Source organism: Rhyacophila brunnea, unplaced genomic scaffold, assembly GCF_057557595.1.
Source record: "Rhyacophila brunnea isolate RB1 unplaced genomic scaffold, BYU_Rbru_1.0 scaffold_15, whole genome shotgun sequence".
In the NCBI taxonomy this organism is placed as follows: Eukaryota; Metazoa; Arthropoda; class Insecta; order Trichoptera; family Rhyacophilidae; genus Rhyacophila; species Rhyacophila brunnea.
Window position 1 is genome coordinate 8,879,267 of NW_028232806.1, and position 19,237 is coordinate 8,898,503.

The 19,237-nt window shown below is 34.8% G+C and overlaps 1 protein-coding gene across 6 annotated transcripts in view; it reads left to right on the forward strand.

Moving 5' to 3' along the window:
* Positions 1-19,237, forward strand: part of Mgat1 (alpha-1,3-mannosyl-glycoprotein 2-beta-N-acetylglucosaminyltransferase) — an 82,522-nt gene that overhangs the window by 5,414 nt on the left and 57,871 nt on the right. For all 6 annotated transcript variants that reach the window (XR_015070071.1, XR_015070072.1, XR_015070073.1 and 3 more), the window contains exons 3-9: positions 3,525-3,664; positions 5,334-5,550; positions 8,540-8,618; positions 10,118-10,267; positions 13,444-13,534; positions 14,056-14,160; positions 15,640-15,822. Coding sequence is in view for 3 of the 6 variants with exons in the window: in XM_085943150.1 (XP_085799276.1) it covers positions 3,525-3,664; positions 5,334-5,550; positions 8,540-8,618; positions 10,118-10,267; positions 13,444-13,534; positions 14,056-14,160; positions 15,640-15,822 (965 nt within the window). In the remaining 3 variants the exon portion in view is untranslated. The remainder of the gene's footprint in view (positions 1-3,524; positions 3,665-5,333; positions 5,551-8,539; positions 8,619-10,117; positions 10,268-13,443; positions 13,535-14,055; positions 14,161-15,639; positions 15,823-19,237) is intronic.

The following is a 19,237-nucleotide window of genomic DNA, read 5'->3' on the forward strand; positions in this document are numbered from 1 at the left end:
CTTCAAACACAATATGCCTTACCTGGTTATAGGCATTATTGAATGATTAAACAATAAAATAGGAAAGTTATTTAAGTAGATACTTACTTCAATGATATTTTTTCTGCTTACTCTGATACCATGGCCCCCACATCCTGAAGCGGGCCCCCAGGCTAGGGTGTTTGGCGGCCCCCCCTACCTATCGCTAAGGGTAAAGGCAGTGTGTCGCACTGCAGTAGCGTTTTCCGCACACGTTTTTAGCACACAGTTAAAAATTGCATCGTACAACCAAAATTTTTAATTATTGATATCATTGAAGTCAAATAGCGCCGCAGGCGACTTTTTTTACTATTGGAGCAAATTGTGATCTGTGTTTATCTCACTTATCTGGTCAACTCGTCACGCCGGGCCATTCATGAGCCCGGGCCCCCAGGCTAGAGCCCTGTCAGCCCCCCCTCTTGTGGGGGCCATGTCTGATACTGTTAGATATAGGAGAGCAAGGGGTAATGGGAGCGACTGCAAAACAGGTACCATCTAACACTAAAATGACTCGGAAATAACCAAAACATCTTCGTCAATCGTCGGCTAAGCCCGTCGATCGCTGTCGCCTGCTTAATGGCACGTGCACGTGCGTGGCGAGTGGAAGTGTGTTTTGGGCTAGGTGCTTATATCAATTTACAATACATAAACATCAACGTAAGTACTTAAAATTTTACTTATTTCATCATATTTTGTGTCCATTGTATAGCCAGATACATGTATTTTTGTTTAGTAGTTTCAGAATCAAGGCTTAAAATGGTTTGGTTACGTTATTTATCAACCTTCAAAGTGGTTGACATTCGGGTAATTGGAGCCTAGATGACTCCCATTACCCCTATATAAATTTCACACCTCTTTTACTAGTAGACAAGATTTTAATTGTTCCAGATGCCCAGAAATAGAAAGCTGACGACTTTCAAGGCTGGTTGGACGGTGACTTTGTTGGAAAATGCCCTCTGAAACCAGAAAGATTATATTTGTGTTTTTTGCTTAGTTCCATAACATTTTTTGATATTTTAAGTACTAGAGCATATTTTTGTTGAATTACATTAGTAAATACTTAACATTTTATTGTACATATGTCTGTTATAATGTGTATAAGTGATTGTAAGCATATTAAAATATGAAGATCCCATTACATATTTGGTAAATTTTTGGCTCTCATTACCCTACATTATTGGAGCCAAATGTGTTTTTTGGGAAAACGTTTTTTTTGTACCTTAGTTATAGAATTTTTAAGTAGAAATTGCAGTAATATTATTACTATGTAACCAAAGGACTCATTTCAAGTCTTAATAATAAACGATTAGAACATTTTGTTACTTTTTTTCAACAATTTCCTTAGTAGGCTCCAATTCCCCCTTGCTCCCCTAATATGTGACTTCTAAAAAACTTTATGGAAGATTAAAAAAATATTTATGGACCTAGAATAGGGAGGACAGATCTTAAAACATTTTTTATGATGAATAAATACATCTTTCCTTCGTACTAATACTATTTAGTTATTTTATTAATTTATTGATTCAGCATTTTTAAATCTCCCGTGGTGCAGTCCAGCCATCTCAATTTCGGCCGTCTTCTCTTGCAATCGGGGGTTGTACACCTTGCCCGCCTCTCCGGTATATCTTCCGGCATTCTATGCACGTGGCCGACCCAGCGTAGGTTCTGCATTTTTATATGCCACATGATCTTTTCACCCCCATAAAGTGTGTACAGTTCCTCATTATACCTTGGCCTTTCTTGAACAGCCCCAAAGATTCTTCTCATTCTAACCATTAGGTCCATGAAATGTATTCACACACTAATATTTTATCGAAAAAAAATAACACCTGAATTTAACCTATCCTCCGGCATTGAATCTGTAACACAATAAATGACAGATAAGTGTTTTATCCTGTCATCCTCTGTATAACTGAGTAAATGGTTAATTGGAAGACTGATTTTAAAACATTTCTAACAATAAAATAAATACCATATTGATTGACACTCTGCAATGTTTGATATACTTTAAATTTAGGTTAATTGTGATTTTTATTGATTTGATTCAAATGACAATAAGTAAGTATTTTGAATATTTTGTGTTGAAATATATTATAATCAATGATAAATATTTACTCATAACTTAGAAGAAACTATTTACTTTGTCACATTACACTGTACTTATACAGTTTTTTTGTACCATCTTGCTATATTTTGCTGTTAGTTTGTCGAATGGTATTATCTCAAATATAACATGTTCTTGAATATAACGCAACCATATATTTTGGGTGACGATTGAAAGAAAATATACGCAATGTACTTTAAAAATCGGAGAAAACAATTTCTCATTCAAACACTTAGATTATCATCTGTGTCGCTTGAATCATGACGAGAGCTGTTAGAACCCCTATTTTTAAAAATCGGGTTCCAGTGGAGAAATCAAATGGGTTATGGTTCCGGGGTCCACTTCCATCACAGTAACAACTAGAACCCTGGTTATGGTCCTTTAAAACAAATAATAAACCTACTTTTATATATTTTTAATAGTTATATTCTGGTTATTTTATTTTCAAAACTTAAAAAGTAGGTATCAGTTGGAGCATATGGACACATTATTCTTGAATCTATCATATTGTTATATTCATTTTCACTTTTCTTTAAATCGGCATAAGCAAACGGTGACTAAAAATAATTATAAATTAAAAAACAATAGAGTCTCAGGAACCCTAACATTTTTCTAGAGTTCTGGTCCGAGGTTTTTATGAGTCAGAATTAGAGCTTCCGGTTCCGTTTTCATCTCTGATTATGACTGCTAGATGTATCCTCTACATCAGGCATCGCGTTGATCGCAACATGAATTTTGATCGATCACACTATATGCCCATTTTTGCATTTAGTTGTAATATAAGTAAAATGATTTCATTGAGTTTTTGTAGGGTAAGCATTAAATATTCCTACTTTCATTTCTTAAACCAGCTTGCATTAAATTCTTTATCAAATTAACCATGAGGAACCCGTATGACGTCGTCATATTACTTGATTCGTATTGCATCAGTGACAGCTTGCCACAGGAGTGAGAGAAAGAGAAAATGTGAATCCTCACGCTTTAAAATGAGGCGTAGTTTTCCTTACCGTCGTGCAGTAGACTCTTTGCTCTGTAGAAGAATAGTTTGAAGGTGGATGCAATGAGTGCTCAAAAGAAGATCAAAACTTTTCATTTTCACGTCTAATGTGAAATTGAGTTTTTCTTTGTGACCGTAAAGAGGTTAAAATATAATATGTTTATTCAAGTAGAAAAATTACAATGGAAGAATGGTTTTGTGGAATCGGACATGCCAATTCTATATTATTTTTCTCTTAAAAATCCTTGAACAAAAATTTTACCCAATGGAACACGTATCTTTATCAATAAGCTACTGATAAAATTGCTGCCCATACTGAAATTTCCCGACAATTATAATACATTAGAGGTATGTAAAATCCTGTCGATATATTGTGTTAATGAATTGGTCTTTGTTACTTTACAGACACTCCCACTTCGAAAAGACACGGAATTGTGATTCCCGTACTGGTGATGGCTTGCAACCGAATCACCGTGAGTCGTTGCCTGGATCAGCTCATCAAGTACCGACCTGACAAGGAACAGTTCCCCATCATAATAAGTCAGGTAATTAACAAAACCTATACAAGTGCATGTCCAGAAACTTGTACGTATGCAGTTCGCCGTACCACACTTCACCATGAAATGTTATATCGGCAATATATGGCTGTATATTAAAGACTGTCCAACCTCTTTGGGTCGTATAGTACCGACATAAAATTCATGCTTAAATAAAACACGGTTCTTTTCAGTTTACACTTTACAGGAAGCCAGCAGCAAAAAAAAATTTAAATTAGCCGATATATTGGATTATTTGTTAAGTTAGGTTTTCATTCTTGAATTCATGAATTTTGCCAAAATCAGCTATGAAAATTGAACTAATGTTCATATTGAATCTAATAAAATTGGAGACCGTATAGTATAAGGTCATCTCTTTCCGATAAGAAAACTTACTCTTGAAGAATGAGATTGGAGAGACAGTCAACACTTTTACGCGTAAACAGTTATTGTCACAATAGTTTAAAATACTCACTATTGCTGCAAATAAATCCATGCACGTGTACAGGCGCTACTACGCTCGCAGTGTCAGTCAATCAAGGGAGTGGCTAACGTCTACATTGCATTTTGTGGACCAATGACCTACAATTGGACATAATTATGTAGAAAGTAGCCAGTCCACAAAAAATTAAAAAATGTGATATGATATAGATCAGATACGAGAAGGTTTTCTCTACATTCTGCTGAAAATAGCCAAGCCTTGCCAAAAATAGCCAAGCCAAAAAATCTTGAAATAAAATACTATTTACATTTTACATACATTTTTAATATCGTGTTGTTGCTAAAGTGCAATTATCTCAGCTCGACATTATTGGGGACTGGCTACATTCTGCATAACTACGTTCAATTATCGTTTGCTGTGGTTCAGATCCAGTAGTATTCACTACATAATTGCAATGGATGACTTACGTATCATATTTTAGTTATAAATAAACCAGTAATTTTTATGTTATTTTGTTAGCAAATGGATTCTCCCTCATGGAATTTAACATCGTATGCTTATTCATCAAATATCAAATCCAGCTCTGTTTGTTCGTTAAATAGAATTAAACCGGAGGTTAATTGCAGTTGTTTATATTCACCAGTCACCATTTTTTATATTTCACAATTAACTTCAAGCATGATTTATTTATCAATTTTAATGACGTCAAGGACATTTTATTTCACTATTCGCTTATTAAAATTGTTTACTAATATTGAACATATATAATTTAGAAAAACACTTTCTGAGAGCATATATTATAACCAATAGAAAAAATCTTTTTTGAAAAAAAGTAAGCCAACCCGACGGGGAATCGAACTCCGTATCTCCCAGGTTTACGCCCTGATCCGCTGCATTACCATTATGCTACGAGGTGACATACTAATAACGACAATTTTTAACTATTGGTCAATTTTAATACCTACTCATCAGTGTTCTTCCACTGTTCTTTACTAATATGTTCACAAAAAGAAAATATTCTATTTGCAGTCCTAAAAATGCTTGACGGTTTTTACGATTATCTCAAAACGGTTGAATATGAATGTTGCCACATTTGAAACCAGTAGCCTACATTAAATTTACCACTATATGATTATTACAAGTCATGACTCCAGCCACACATACGTTTCAACAAGTGCCTAAATCAAGTACCTTCACAATTACGTAAATGTTATTAAATATGTTATACCATTTCAGGATTGCAATCACGCTGCCACCCGATCGGTGCTGGAGACGTATGCCTCCCCGGTGGAGAACGGGGTATCCCTGGTGTTGCAGCCCGATCTAGCGGAGGTGTCCGTGCCACCGCGGGAGAAGAAGTTCCGAGGATACTTTCACATCGCACGCCATTACCAGTTCGCCCTCAATCACACCTTCCATGTGCTGGGCTATGATGCCGTCATCATTGTGGAAGGTGATTGTCAATTTTATGTATATATTATTTACTGTATCTCCTTTATCTTCAAACATACACACTAAATGGGAACTTCACTGAAACGTAAAAAGTTAATTTCGTCTAATTGTCAGCAAAAGTTTGAAGGTTTTTTAAAACCCATATTAAGTGTAATATCGGAAGTTTGCATCAAACTATTGAAGGAATAAAAGCAATTGTCACTTGATCGCAATGACATTATTAATGGACGACGCACTCAATACAGTAGCTAGCAAGTAAATTCGCGCATTCGCATGTATAGGTAGACGTCACGCAATTCCATTATGCGATATCACGCATCAGGAATTTATAGCAATATGACCTTTATTGTAATGGCGTTAGAGCAGTGTTTCTAATGTGAATGTTCATTTGAGCGAACCCGTTCGAACCGAACCATCCGGCAGACCCAACAAAAAGCATCAGGAATTTATAGCAATATCACCTTTATTGTAATGGCGTTAGAACAGATTATGCCATTCGGCAGACCCGACAATAAAGTGAGTGTCATTTTTTTTCCCAGATGATTCGTCCATATTAATGTCATTGCTTGATCGTAATAATATTTAACTGGCCATTTTGTTTTTTTTTTTATTATTCATTTTTAACTATTATTATTTTAAATAATATAACAGCAATAATATCTTCTTCGCCAAATGAATGCTTAATTACACAGTTGAAGAGGCAACACACCCTTGAGTCCTAAATTTTTTACTTCATTACTTAAAAACTACATGTTTGCACTAAAATAGAAATCATTACAATCAATGGACGCTCCTTAAAAGTGATGAAAAAGAACAGGCCTAAATTCTAACATTATTTTATACATTAGTGGCATATTATACATGTATATGTGCATGGATTTACTGACACCAATATTATGTAAATTAAACTATCGCAAAGTGCTGAACTGTCTCGCCAATCTCATTCTTCAAGCGTAAGTGAGATGCATAGTTATCATTTTGTAATGCTATTTGACAGGTTGTGAAAATTAAACGTTAAAATGCTCTGCACGGGTTCATATCTTTTCAGGCAGATTTGCCACTATCATTCTACTGCGTACGCGCATACGTCATGCAAGTTGCAACTATCGCGTAAACATTCAGAAGCCGCAAAACTATTTTTTTATCCATTCATGCAGTCTTGCAACGTGCCCGATAATATGTGTTTCCATTTGCATTTTATTATTACGGTCACGACAGTAATCCGTGCACGTGTAAACGGGTAGTATAGAAAACTCGTTCTATTTAATCCAAATTCTAGAAACGGAGGCTAAATATTTAAAATGAAGCTTAGTATTAATAGGCTACTGAGACTAACCATTAAATTGACTGCGTTGTAGATTATTTGTAGCAAACTTCACAATGCTATCACTTGCGTCTGTCAAAACCGGCAAGGATTATAACAATTTTTAAATTCACTCAGTCGATTCTATAAATTGTTAAAAGTAAATCCAACAATGTTCAAAACATCATAAATAGTATTTCATTTGTTTTAGATTGTTCTCTATTTTTTCCAAATTACTAGATAATTCATATATCATTTAGAATGAGAGATTATTTTAACTACCTATGTGATAATTAAATTTCAGATAAAATTTTGATTACAAATGTGGAGTATAGATTTCAAAGTTCAAGTTGGATGCGATGCAAAGCCAACAATCTGAATTTATAAATTTAATAATAATTTTATATGAATTTCATAAAAAGATAAAATAAATCTGTAAATAATTTTTATAATTTATCGATCGTTTAAAAAGTGTTTTAAATTGTTTTGTTTTTCAAAACTTTGATCGCAAAATTTCACTTATCGCGACTGTGTCCGTAAGCATATCTTCCGCGATCAACCTGTATAATATTGTTGTAACCTCACCAGGAATTGAACCCGGATGCTCCGTATGAGAAGCCAATGCCTTATGCATTGGACTACTAAGACCGAGATAAGCACTGAATTGTTATTTTGTTAATAACCATGTACATTTTTAACATAAACAAGTTCTACCGACTTGTACCGGAACCAAAGCATTCATGTTATAATATAAATATACCTATGATTGGTCATGAAAGAAGAAACAGTTGTCAATTCTTGCACATAGATAATACCCTGTTTACACGTGCATGGATTTACTGTAAGAAAACAGCAAATTGTAAGATCGATCAAAAAAGTTCAGCGGCTTCTGAATTTTCACTTGTGCGATATCTGCACCTGCGCACTAGAATGATAGTGGCGAATCTGTCGGAAAAAATTGAGCATTTTGACATTTATCAATTTTCACGACCTATCAAATAGCACCATACGATGATGACAACGCGTCTTGCTTACGCTTGCAGAGTGAGATTAGTGAGACAGTCGGCACTTTTGCATGTTAACAAACAGTTTTATATCGTGATAGTTTAATTTACACTCTCTTGGTGCCAGTAAATCCATGCACGTGTACAGGCTCTATAAATGCATGTGTAAACATGTATTATCCTGCAAGTTGCAAGATTGCATGCATGAATCAAAAAAATTCGGAAGCTTCTGAATTTTCACATGACAGTTGGGATTTGTTCGATATTTGCGCCTGCGCAGTAGAACAATAGCGGCGAACCTGCTGGAAAATAAACAAACTACACCTCACAGAGGCTCATTTTAGGGTTAACTGATTTTCCCGACCATGTCCGATCCTAATAAGATCATATGGGCCTCCACAGAATGGAGGTTTTGTATGAACAAATTTTGTTTTTACAAGAAATGGGTGTCAGCCACTTGCTCAACATTAAAAAAAATTAAAAAACAATATGTGCACTTGCCAGATCCAGGATTCGAACCTAGGACACACGACGCTACATATAGACCGACCCTTGAGCCGCCTAAAAATTATATCCTAAAAAGATTCCACAATCTTGTAATAAATATTAAAAGTGTTTGTAGGTTATCTTTGGAAATTAGGCAACTAATGTTGACTTGCTAAAATAATATTGTTGTCTTGCAGATGACCTGGACATAGCATCAGACTTCTACGAATACTTCCTCGGTACATATCCACTGCTGCGAAAGGACCCAACCTTATGGTAATGGCACAACTTGCTTTTCACTCTTTTTAGAATAAAAAATTATGTCATCACAGTGGCATAAGTAGTTGATAGTGTGCCGATTTGTTGAAAAGTCTCTTAATATCGGCGGTGAAAAGTGTCTGTTGGAGAGAAGTACACGATGGGTTGATAATCGACAAAAGTCCACTCTTGAACAAACAAACTTACGGGAATACTGTTTCATCTTTAGCATTAAATGCTGTAGGTATACCCTGAGACTTGTAATTCGGTACACGAACGCTAATGCTGTGACAATACATTTTATTAAAATTTGATGGTGGTTCATTAAACGAAACATGGGGTCATCATATAACGTTCTTCACTAATAGATTCCTCATGGGTGGTTTCCATGTATAACTATTTAAAAAAGCATCGGCATCGTGGATCTACTTTTCATGATAATGGAACGTGGCCATTGCATTAGTATGTATCATCGTTTTGCATGTGCAGTGAAGAGAAGTTAGGGGTTCTGAGTGGAGAGAGCATTCTAATGATAAAAATTATCATACCTAATTTAGTGAAATTTAATTGTTTAATCATAGTTTAATGTTTTATAACACAAACTTATTTCATGATCACACACCGAAGTCTCAAACCAAAAGTAGGATCACCCGAAAGATAATACTACCACCAGACTTTCATTCCCATATATTTAATTAACATTTTACATACAGTTTTATTTTTCTGGTAAGCCATATCTAATCCCCAAACTCCCGCATTTACCCACAGATTTTTAATATTTGTTTACATTTTAAGGGCGTCAAGTAGGCTTGAATAATCATGATGTTTATATGCAATCATATAGATATATGTTAATATAACACCACTCTGCGGTGGCTCATGTGCTCCATTTAAAAGCGAAGATAATAATTCACTATTTTACATTACGTATCGATATGTTAACAATAATATTTATATAATATTGTTCAATTACCCTGCATTTGTACAGATGTTTACAATTTCATAGAAAATCTTAATAATGTGACATTAGAAAGTTTGACTAATCATTACCTTACTTTGAAAAGGTTTTAATTGCACTTGACCATGTTTTTTGAGCTATGAGCGTTTGAAATTTGGAATGGTCATATTTTCAATATAAAAAGACATGTAGATAGAACTCCGGCATACTGCTAACTCCCATATTTGACAATAGATGACTCTGAAATGAATGTATATGATAGAATATGGCTAATGGAACCTTTTCATACCAAAATGTCAGTTGGAACCCATTCAAAGTAAGGTAACGAAATACAAATACAATTTTTTTTCATGTAACATTGGACTAACATGGTATTGTTTGCATATCAGGAATAAAGTGATATGAAACGGAGTTTAAGTTATCTGTGTCGACAGCTGGTGTTTTGGGCCATAAACACATTCTCAATGATCAAAAATACCCAAACAGTAAATGTTGATAATCCACAAATCAATCTGAAAGTAAGGTCTGATATTTTATTCTGTTAATTAATTTTCATCAGGTGTGTGTCGGCGTGGAATGATAATGGCAAACCAGGCCTGGTGGACCCCAATGCTCCGGAGCTTTTGCACCGATCAGACTTCTTTCCGGGACTTGGCTGGATGCTCAGAAAAGAACTGTGGGACGAACTGCAGCCAAAGTGGCCTAAAGCGTTAGTATTTGCCAATTTCTCTTCTTATTCTATGGTGCTACAAACCAGAATCTCACATGTTTTGACCGTTATAGTTTCGATGCGTGAGGAACTGGCTTCTCATCCGAGATCTTTGTTCGATTGCCAATGAGGTCTTAATACATATTTTATATAATGTTCTCAAAGTGTGCGTGTTTTTGTGATTGTCTCACTGCTACTACTGTATTATATACTCTAATTAGATCTCATGGCTTGTAGTGCTATAATAGAAAAAATAAAGAGAGTAATCAATCCAAACCATAGCTGTTGAACAAAACTTTCCCTAGATAAAGAAAATGGTTACTTAGGCTAATGACTAAATTTCACACCGTTATCGCCCGCATCTGTCAAAAACTGCAAAAGTATGAATGGATGGTATTATTTTATTAATTACTACATACATTGACTATTTCGAACACAAAACATGTTTGACTTGTACCGGAATCAAAGCATTCATATTATAATACAAAAATGTAGCTATAACGGTTTATAAAAGGGTAGACAGTCATTGTCAATTATTGTACATAGGTAAGCAATTAAATTCACAGAGCCATTGTTATTTAGAATATAAATGAACAATTATAACAAATATGCATCAATTATTGTTCAATGCGAATTACACTGAAATATTATTTGAAATATTTTGATAAACCATCACAAAAAATCGTACATATCGCACCCGGGGAATAATAGTGGCGCAAGTCCAAATTTGTCATTTTTGAGTTAAGTATGCAGAAATGTTCCTAGATATCATTTCTATCCGCACAAACAGCGGCATAATTCTTAAAAATATAATGGTGACCTTAAAAGCAATTTTATCATTATTATATTATAAAATTTTACTTAAATTCAAGCAGAAATAATGGCACAATGATCATTGTGCCATTGTTATTGCGGATAAAATTCAAAACCAGATGACGCAAGTGTGCCAACTTCACGCTTATACAAAGTTGTGCCTCTATTCTTGCGAATGTCTTTTAAAATCTATGGTCTTTATTCGAAGCACAACTCATTCCAAGTCACCATCATCAGTTTTACAAACATTTGAAGGCTTCCTCTACTACCGACGCTGATAGGGTTGATAATATTCTTCATGATAATTGATTTCCTCGTTATTTTGTTTATGTATTATTGACTTTATTCTATATTTTTTTCAATGTTGTGGTTTATTAGTAAAAACTATTGTTTCTTATAATTAAAATGTTTCTCCAGCTATTTTGAAATTATGCTGATGACTTACCTACTTGATTCAATAATAATTTTCATTGACAATTTTTAATTTATAAGCGTGTCGTAAGCAACTTTGTAATAAGAAAAAAGGTTTATTTTTATTTTGTTTATAGTTATTTGGTTTAAATAAAAATGTTTACAAATCGGCTTTTATTTATATTATATTTTAACAATATCATGTTTCATAATTATATTGTTCAGATGCACAAGTTAAAATTTTGAAAATATTTTGGCAATAACAATGGCACAAACTCGAATTTTGTCTTATATACCCTTAAAATATAAAAAATTTAAAAAAAATCAGATTTGTAACCTAATCTAATACCTAGTTCCCACATTTTGATGAAAAAATATTTTGAAATTTATAATAAACTGATTTAACACACAAACATAAAATATTCAAACTGCTCTCCTGAAAAAACAGGTTTTTCGACTTGTGCCACTATTATTCCCCGGGTGCGATATGAGCAGCGGCGGCTCCTCTAATACCATGCAAGTGCTACACACTGCCTGCATCTTTGAAGACATAGCTCAACTTTTCATTGTTATTCATACGTATATCACTCACTTCGCGAAGTAGAACATGTAGGAGTATTATGAACAATACTCCGTTCATGAGTGCAAAGCGATTGCATCCAAATAGATTTTCAGTTTGCACAGGATTACAATGAGGTCATTGTATACTACTTAAACCGTGGTCGAATGTTTCTGTAATGGTGTTTTGTGTAGAATTTTTTACACACTTTTAGATCGGCGCACGAAACGAAGGTCTCTAGAAACTAAAACGCCAGTTTCTGTTTTATAACAATGTTGGCGAGTTAATTTTTAACAATTTTACAGTTAACATATTTAATGAATCGCCAAAATTTTACGAACATACAAACTGCCGCGTTTATTTCTAAACCACTCAAATTTATTCTAGTTCAAACATACATTCAAAATTATAAAAAAAAACGCATCAGCGGTTATTTATTTGGCTGAAGCATTGTTCGCTTGGAACGTAAAGCCATAAACTGTGACATTTATATTTCTTTATTGATATTAAATCATTCTAGCTGTTCAAACACTTTTTTGAGAAATAGTATAAATAAACAAAGACATATTTAATTTACCTTCTGAGAAGTCGGTAAGAGAACACGGCAGCCTTCGGTGATTGAGGTAATCATGAAAAGACGCTTTACGACCTTACGTGGCTAGGACACGTATCCGGATGCCGCCAAAGAGTGTGACACTTCGTACCCTTATGGCACAGCCTCAAGGGTTCCGTCACCATGGCCGGCCCTCCCTCACCCTGCAGCGGTGCCACAAAAGCGACCTACATGCTGCAGGTCTGACATGGCGGGAGGCGCAAGAGTTGGCGATGGACCGAGGGAAGTGGCGCGAACTTGTGCTTGCCCTATGCCCCAATGCTGTGTCGTGACAGGGTGAAAGAAAAATATCTTCTCTTTATAGAAGGAAAAACCATTGCGCACTACCAAAAAATGCTATTCTGAAGACCACCGGCCGCCACTGATCATGAGTACATACTAATGAAGTGTCAAACAGGATGCAGAAGATGGTGGCTGTAAACAATAATTTATAGCAGCCACCATTCAATGCGCCAATGTACACAATATGAAGTTTTCTATGCCTACCGATTCAACTGTACAATGAGGAATCACTATCAAGTGTTTTTTTTTGCTTTTCATATTGCAACATGCTCGATGACAGTTATGTGTTGGTAGCAGTGAAAAAATCACAAAAACAATTACATAGAAGACCGCACTGGGAATCAAACCAAGAGACTCGGGGTGAGAATCCAGAGCATTATGAACCGGACTAGTGGATTATAAGAGCCGCTACGAATATAAAATGTTTAAACGACTCCTAGCTGTAATACAAATTTTTTAATCCAAACATATTATTTATAATCAAAAATATCTATTCAGGTACTGGGATGATTGGATCCGGAAACCAGAGCAGCGATTGGACCGCGCTTGTATCCGACCAGAGCTCTCCAGGACTAGAACCTTCGGAAAGGTAATTGCGCTTTTCTTATTGACTTTTTTCTTATTCTTTTGACGTGTCAACGAAGTGGAACACTATCACTACCGTTCATGTTCAAAAATCCATGCCTTTACCGAAGTCATGCCAATGATCTTATAAAATAGTAAAAATAAATTACCATGTTCACTCCTTAGCGGAGCATACTAGAATACGAGACGTCTGAGTTGAGGTTATATAAACAGACTTTTTGCAAGGAATGGTTATTACTCATTCGCACGACCTGTCTTGCACTGGATCCAACACATTTTGAAAAAACAATGTGTTTTTTATGAGACGCGCGCTCTGACAACTAGGCCACTATGAATCATATCATAGTTCCAAAAAATGCCTTTGTAATAATTAACATACATTTATAACAACATGTGATCTTAATTCAAATGTATAATATAATTTTGTATTGTAATTAAAAGGCAGATGAAAATATGTTTTTAAATTAACCCACATTATCTTTGGATCCTGATATTTTTATTCAATTGACTAATTTTATCTTGTAGGTTGGCGTCAGCAATGGACTGTTCTTCGAGAAACACCTGAAGTTGATCCAACTGAGTCAACAATCGGTTTCGTTTACAAAGCTTAATTTGACATATCTCATGAAGGTCAGTATTCATCGATTTATTTATTATTATATATCTGACCCTCGAAAGTCGGTGACATGTTGATGAGTTATTCGAGGTTATGTCAATTCACATTGAATCGTTAATATTACCATTACGGTAAGGAGAATGCGAAAATTTTCAAAGCATTTTTTAAGCAAGCCACTATTCCATAGTTCATGTAAAATCTTAAGTGTTGATTGTTCATTATTATTATTAATGATACGACAGCCTGGTACAGACTCTGGCTGCCTCTAATACTGTTCTTCACCGTCTCCTCTCCCGCTTCTGTCAGTTGGACATACTGAAAGTCTAGAGATCCTTTTCAACTCCGTCTAACCATCGGAGCTGTGATCTCTTGACACATTTCTCATCTCTCTGGTTTAAAACCAGATGTTAATGGCAGAAATAGACTCATCATGTCACACGTGATCACTGTAACCATGCTCCACGGGCAATAAGTGTGCTACATCATTTCACGTTGTATAACCACACTTATATCTTTCACAATATCAAACACGCATTGAAAAAATAACAACTGAATTTTCGCCAGACACATGGTCTGAATAAGTCTTAGGTAACAATAAATCATTTATTGCCCAAGACTTATTTTCTCAATGTACTTCATAATACTTAATACATACACACGTGCATGGATTTACTGCTGACAGTATGTATTATCGCGGCCATAACAAGGAAATGCACGTGTAAATATGTATAATCATGCAAGTTGCAACATTGCATGCATGAATCAAAAGATTTCGGAAGCTTCTGAATTTTCACGCGACAGTCGGGACTTGGTCGATATCTGCGCCTGCACAGTAGAACGATAGTGCCTGCCTGTAAAAAAACGAAGTACACCGCGCCGACTCATTTTGAGGTTAACCAATTTTCACAACCTATCAAATAGCATCATGCAATGACGACAACGCGTCTTGCTTACGCTTGAAGAATGAGATTTACGAGACAATTGGCACTTTTACGTGTAAACAATTAACCCAATGCTTACGGGCCACACAAAATTGTGTTTTTGCTAATTGCTTTTCAAATGCAAATTAACACGTTAATTACAAAATTAATTAAAAGGGCCGTAAGCGTTGGGTTAATACATACTATTGCTGCGTGTAAATCCATGCATGTGTACAGTACATTAAAAAATACCAAAATAATGAAAAAGTAACAATCACTCGCTCTCTATATGACACAACGATTTTTTAAATGCAAAGGTGTTGACATTATGTAAAACTACTATATCAATAAATTATGAACCATATTATGCTTAACTGACAATTTACCGGAACAATAAATATCATTGCAACGTTGCTTTTTTGTGCGGTAATAGCAACTACTTCTAACTGTGAGTCACTTATGTCAGTTATACACCATAAAGTTAGCTACGTAACCCATAAGGCCAATTACTTGAACAAGTATGACTAAGCTCAAACACAGATTGGTTAAATGGATATTTAATGTCAATTACAGGAGCAGTACGATAAGGCGTTTACAGAGTCGGTCTACTCGGCTCCGGTGGTGAGTTTAGCTGAACTCCGCAGCGGAGGAGGAAGCATCGCGTCTAAGGCACCGGCTGCCGTCAGGATCCCCTACGCCAACAAAGACCAGTACAAGAGGACGGCAAAGCAGATGGGTCTCATGGACGATTTTAGGGTCAGTTCATTACTTACTGGACAGCAGTATTGACAAGTTTTGTCTTTTAATATCGTGACAAATGTAAAAATTAGTCATTAGAAGTGCGAGTTGGGACTCGGACCCACATTCATCAGATTCCAGCAAATGTACTTGACTAATTTAATCACCTGCAGAATACCTAATTTCGACTAAATCAATCAATACTTATACGTCCAAGATATTTATCTTATTTTCCAATTAATAAAAATATTTTAGTAAGTGCAAGTATGTTGAATTTATAATTTGAATATGCATAAGTGCCATTTTTCTATTCAACAAACAATGAATGCCTTACTGACTTTGCAGAAGTTTTGAATTAGTAGACAGTAGTCATTCTAATATACCGACCACACTGAGATTATCGATTTGTTATCACTAGGGAGCGGATTTATATGCAACAAAAACATGATTATATGCATGCACATATGCACTTAAAATCATTGAAATATGCCCTAAAACCAAAGAAATATGCAGTTAAAAATTGTCATTTTTATAGAAAAGTATTGTAAATACCTACTTCACCCATTATTACCGATAAAGAATCGAATAATAAATTAATAATCTTAAGCAATATAATACAATAACATAAAAACACATTTAATCAATATAAAGTTAAGCCTCAATTACATTGAGCTTCTTTACGAGCTGTTTATTGGCGAATTTACAATCTGCCTGTAAAGTCGCCCAGTGTAATCATCGAATAAGCTAATAAGCAGGTTGTAAACACTCTACCGAGAAAAGTTGAAAGCCGGTCAACTTTACACGCTACACGCCGGCGTGTGGGCCTACTGCCTCTGCGCAGTAGAGCGCAGTACCAACCTCCCGGTAAAAAAACGAACTACGTTCTGTCAAAATAGTAACTGGCTTGTCGCATCTCAGCGAATGGAAAGTTTTGTGTGTAATCATCAAATCGCAGTAGCTGAATCGCCCGCTTTTAAATTCGTCAATAAACAGCTCGTAAAGAAGCCCAATGTAATTGAGGCTTTAATCAATTACAATTCTCAAAATAGTTTGTTTGCAAGTGGGTAGGTACAAATAATTGAACAAGAAATGCAAAATGTAAACTATGGAAACTAAACACAAATTAAAAAAACAAAAACGACACACTTAACTATTCCTAAATCTTAATACTATTTGCTGTTTTTTTGTCCGAAAAAATAAGTTACAATATTTTTTTCAATATTCTCTGGCATTAAATTTTCCTCATATCTGTCAGTATTTTGTTTATATGCGGAAAATGATCTCTCAACGTCCAAAGATGTGATAGCGCAAAATTTAAATAAAGGTGCCCGAGTTGACTTCACTTTTTCTGATAAATTAATGAAATGCTCGGGGATGCCATTAAAAATGCAAGTGCATCTACCTGATTTAGTTATGTTTCGATAAAATTATAAATACAAAAGCCCTAAAATATGCATTTATTAATGAAATATGCACTAATATCTCAAATATGCTCTAACGTCTCAAATATGCATTTATAGCACAATAAAATTTTATTTTTGGATTCTGCGTCTTTCGAAACGGATTTCTGTGCGACTCCCATAGCTGTGCATACACCCTAACAAAACATGCACTAGCATATAAATATGGGCCCTAGTTATCACCTTGGTTACTCTGGGCAAGTTTCCTAGAGTGACCAACTCGATAATCTCAGTGTGATATATTCTACTCGCAGTGGGTACATTAGTATAAATATGCTGGGGTCTTTTTCTCAACTTTTCGGCCCTCGTGGTCCAATGCATAATACACTGGGCTCTTACACTTGACTACTAGTTCGATTCCCGGTGAAGTCACAAAATATTTGTATGGTTTTCTCAAAGCCCGTAAAAAGGGCGAATTTACCAAAATGCTATTTTACAGGAGGAGGATTTATAACTTTTGACATTTATTTATTAATTACCTGTGGATGGTTGAATTTTTATGACAAATTATGTTTTGTTCGGCACGCGTCTGCGGCACAATCTGCGCGTCGCGTAGTCACGATCTTCTTAGACCATGCCTCAGCGTATAGGTTTAATGTTTTCTGTTCTCAAATTTGTGTTTAATTAATTTGAAATTATAGGTAATAAATGTCTAAAAAAATTATAATAAAGCTTAGAAAGAATACTGTCCTTATTTGTAATAGGCATTATAATATAATATTTTAAAAGGCGTAATATGTCACATTCGCTTTTTATCTGTAACACTAAGTAGATATTCGCCCTTACGATTATCGTTTTTAAGTACTTTCCTGTGGAGATACAAATTCGCCGTTTTTACACAACAAAGCTAGTGAGGTACATATTGTTTTTTCATTAAATTCTCAATTTCGCCAAAACGGTTGATTCGCCCTTTTTACAAAACACCGATGATATGATTGTTTCATTTCTACTAGGTACTGCACTACTGTCATTGGGCCTCATGGCATGTTATAGTGTTAAAAAAAGAATATAATATATTTACATTACATATTATAATATTGCAATGTATATATCGTCGGTGTAGTGGCAGAAGACGATAAGTCAAAAATTGGCTGATTTGAGTTATGAATGCAGAATGATAAAGTTTAACATGCTCTATCGTCTGAAAAAACAAGTTCCACCAAAGTCCATGTAGTTGTGACATAATTTAAAGAATTCAATACGTATTAAGTCACTTTCTTTCATACTTCATAGTGGCAAATAACAATAAGATGACTTAACGTTATTTGGCTTCAAGCTTCTAGTCACTTGTCCGTCATTTATATTGACTTATTGTCTATGCCACATACAGCTTGCAACCATTTGACAGTTGGTTCTGAATGTTGACATTTCGCGCGTATTTATATATCTCATATTTTCTACAATTGTGCTTGTAATCTATTGTATAATCGTTTTTACGACGTGTATAATTTAAGATTGGAAAATATTATGTTTCTGTATGGGCAACAGAATAAAATAAGGGAGCATGTAAAAGGTAAGCAACTTAATTCAATATAACCTCAAAATGAAGTTTGCTCTACAATTATTGATTATTTGTGTACTGATATCACATTTCTATGGCCTATTTTAATGTAATCGGAAAGACATCCTTACTAACGCATATGTTTTATTTATATTTTAGATGATGCACACCAAAGTGATGTTGTGGATGGAGACAATATTAATAATAATCCTACTACTTTCATGACAACAGGTTTGTAGGACAATAGTTAAGTTTTTTAGCTCGTTCATTTGGTACTTACAAATTATATTATAGCCTCAGGAAGGTTTTAGTAGGTAGTATAATATAAATTGTAGATGAAAAAGTGTTTAGGTACTTTACCCTTGATTTACTTTCATCTTTACAATGCTAACATTATGCATTTGATTACAGAAGACGGATCGATAAATGATGAAGTTGACTTGGAGAATATACCGATAATCATGCGCTGACG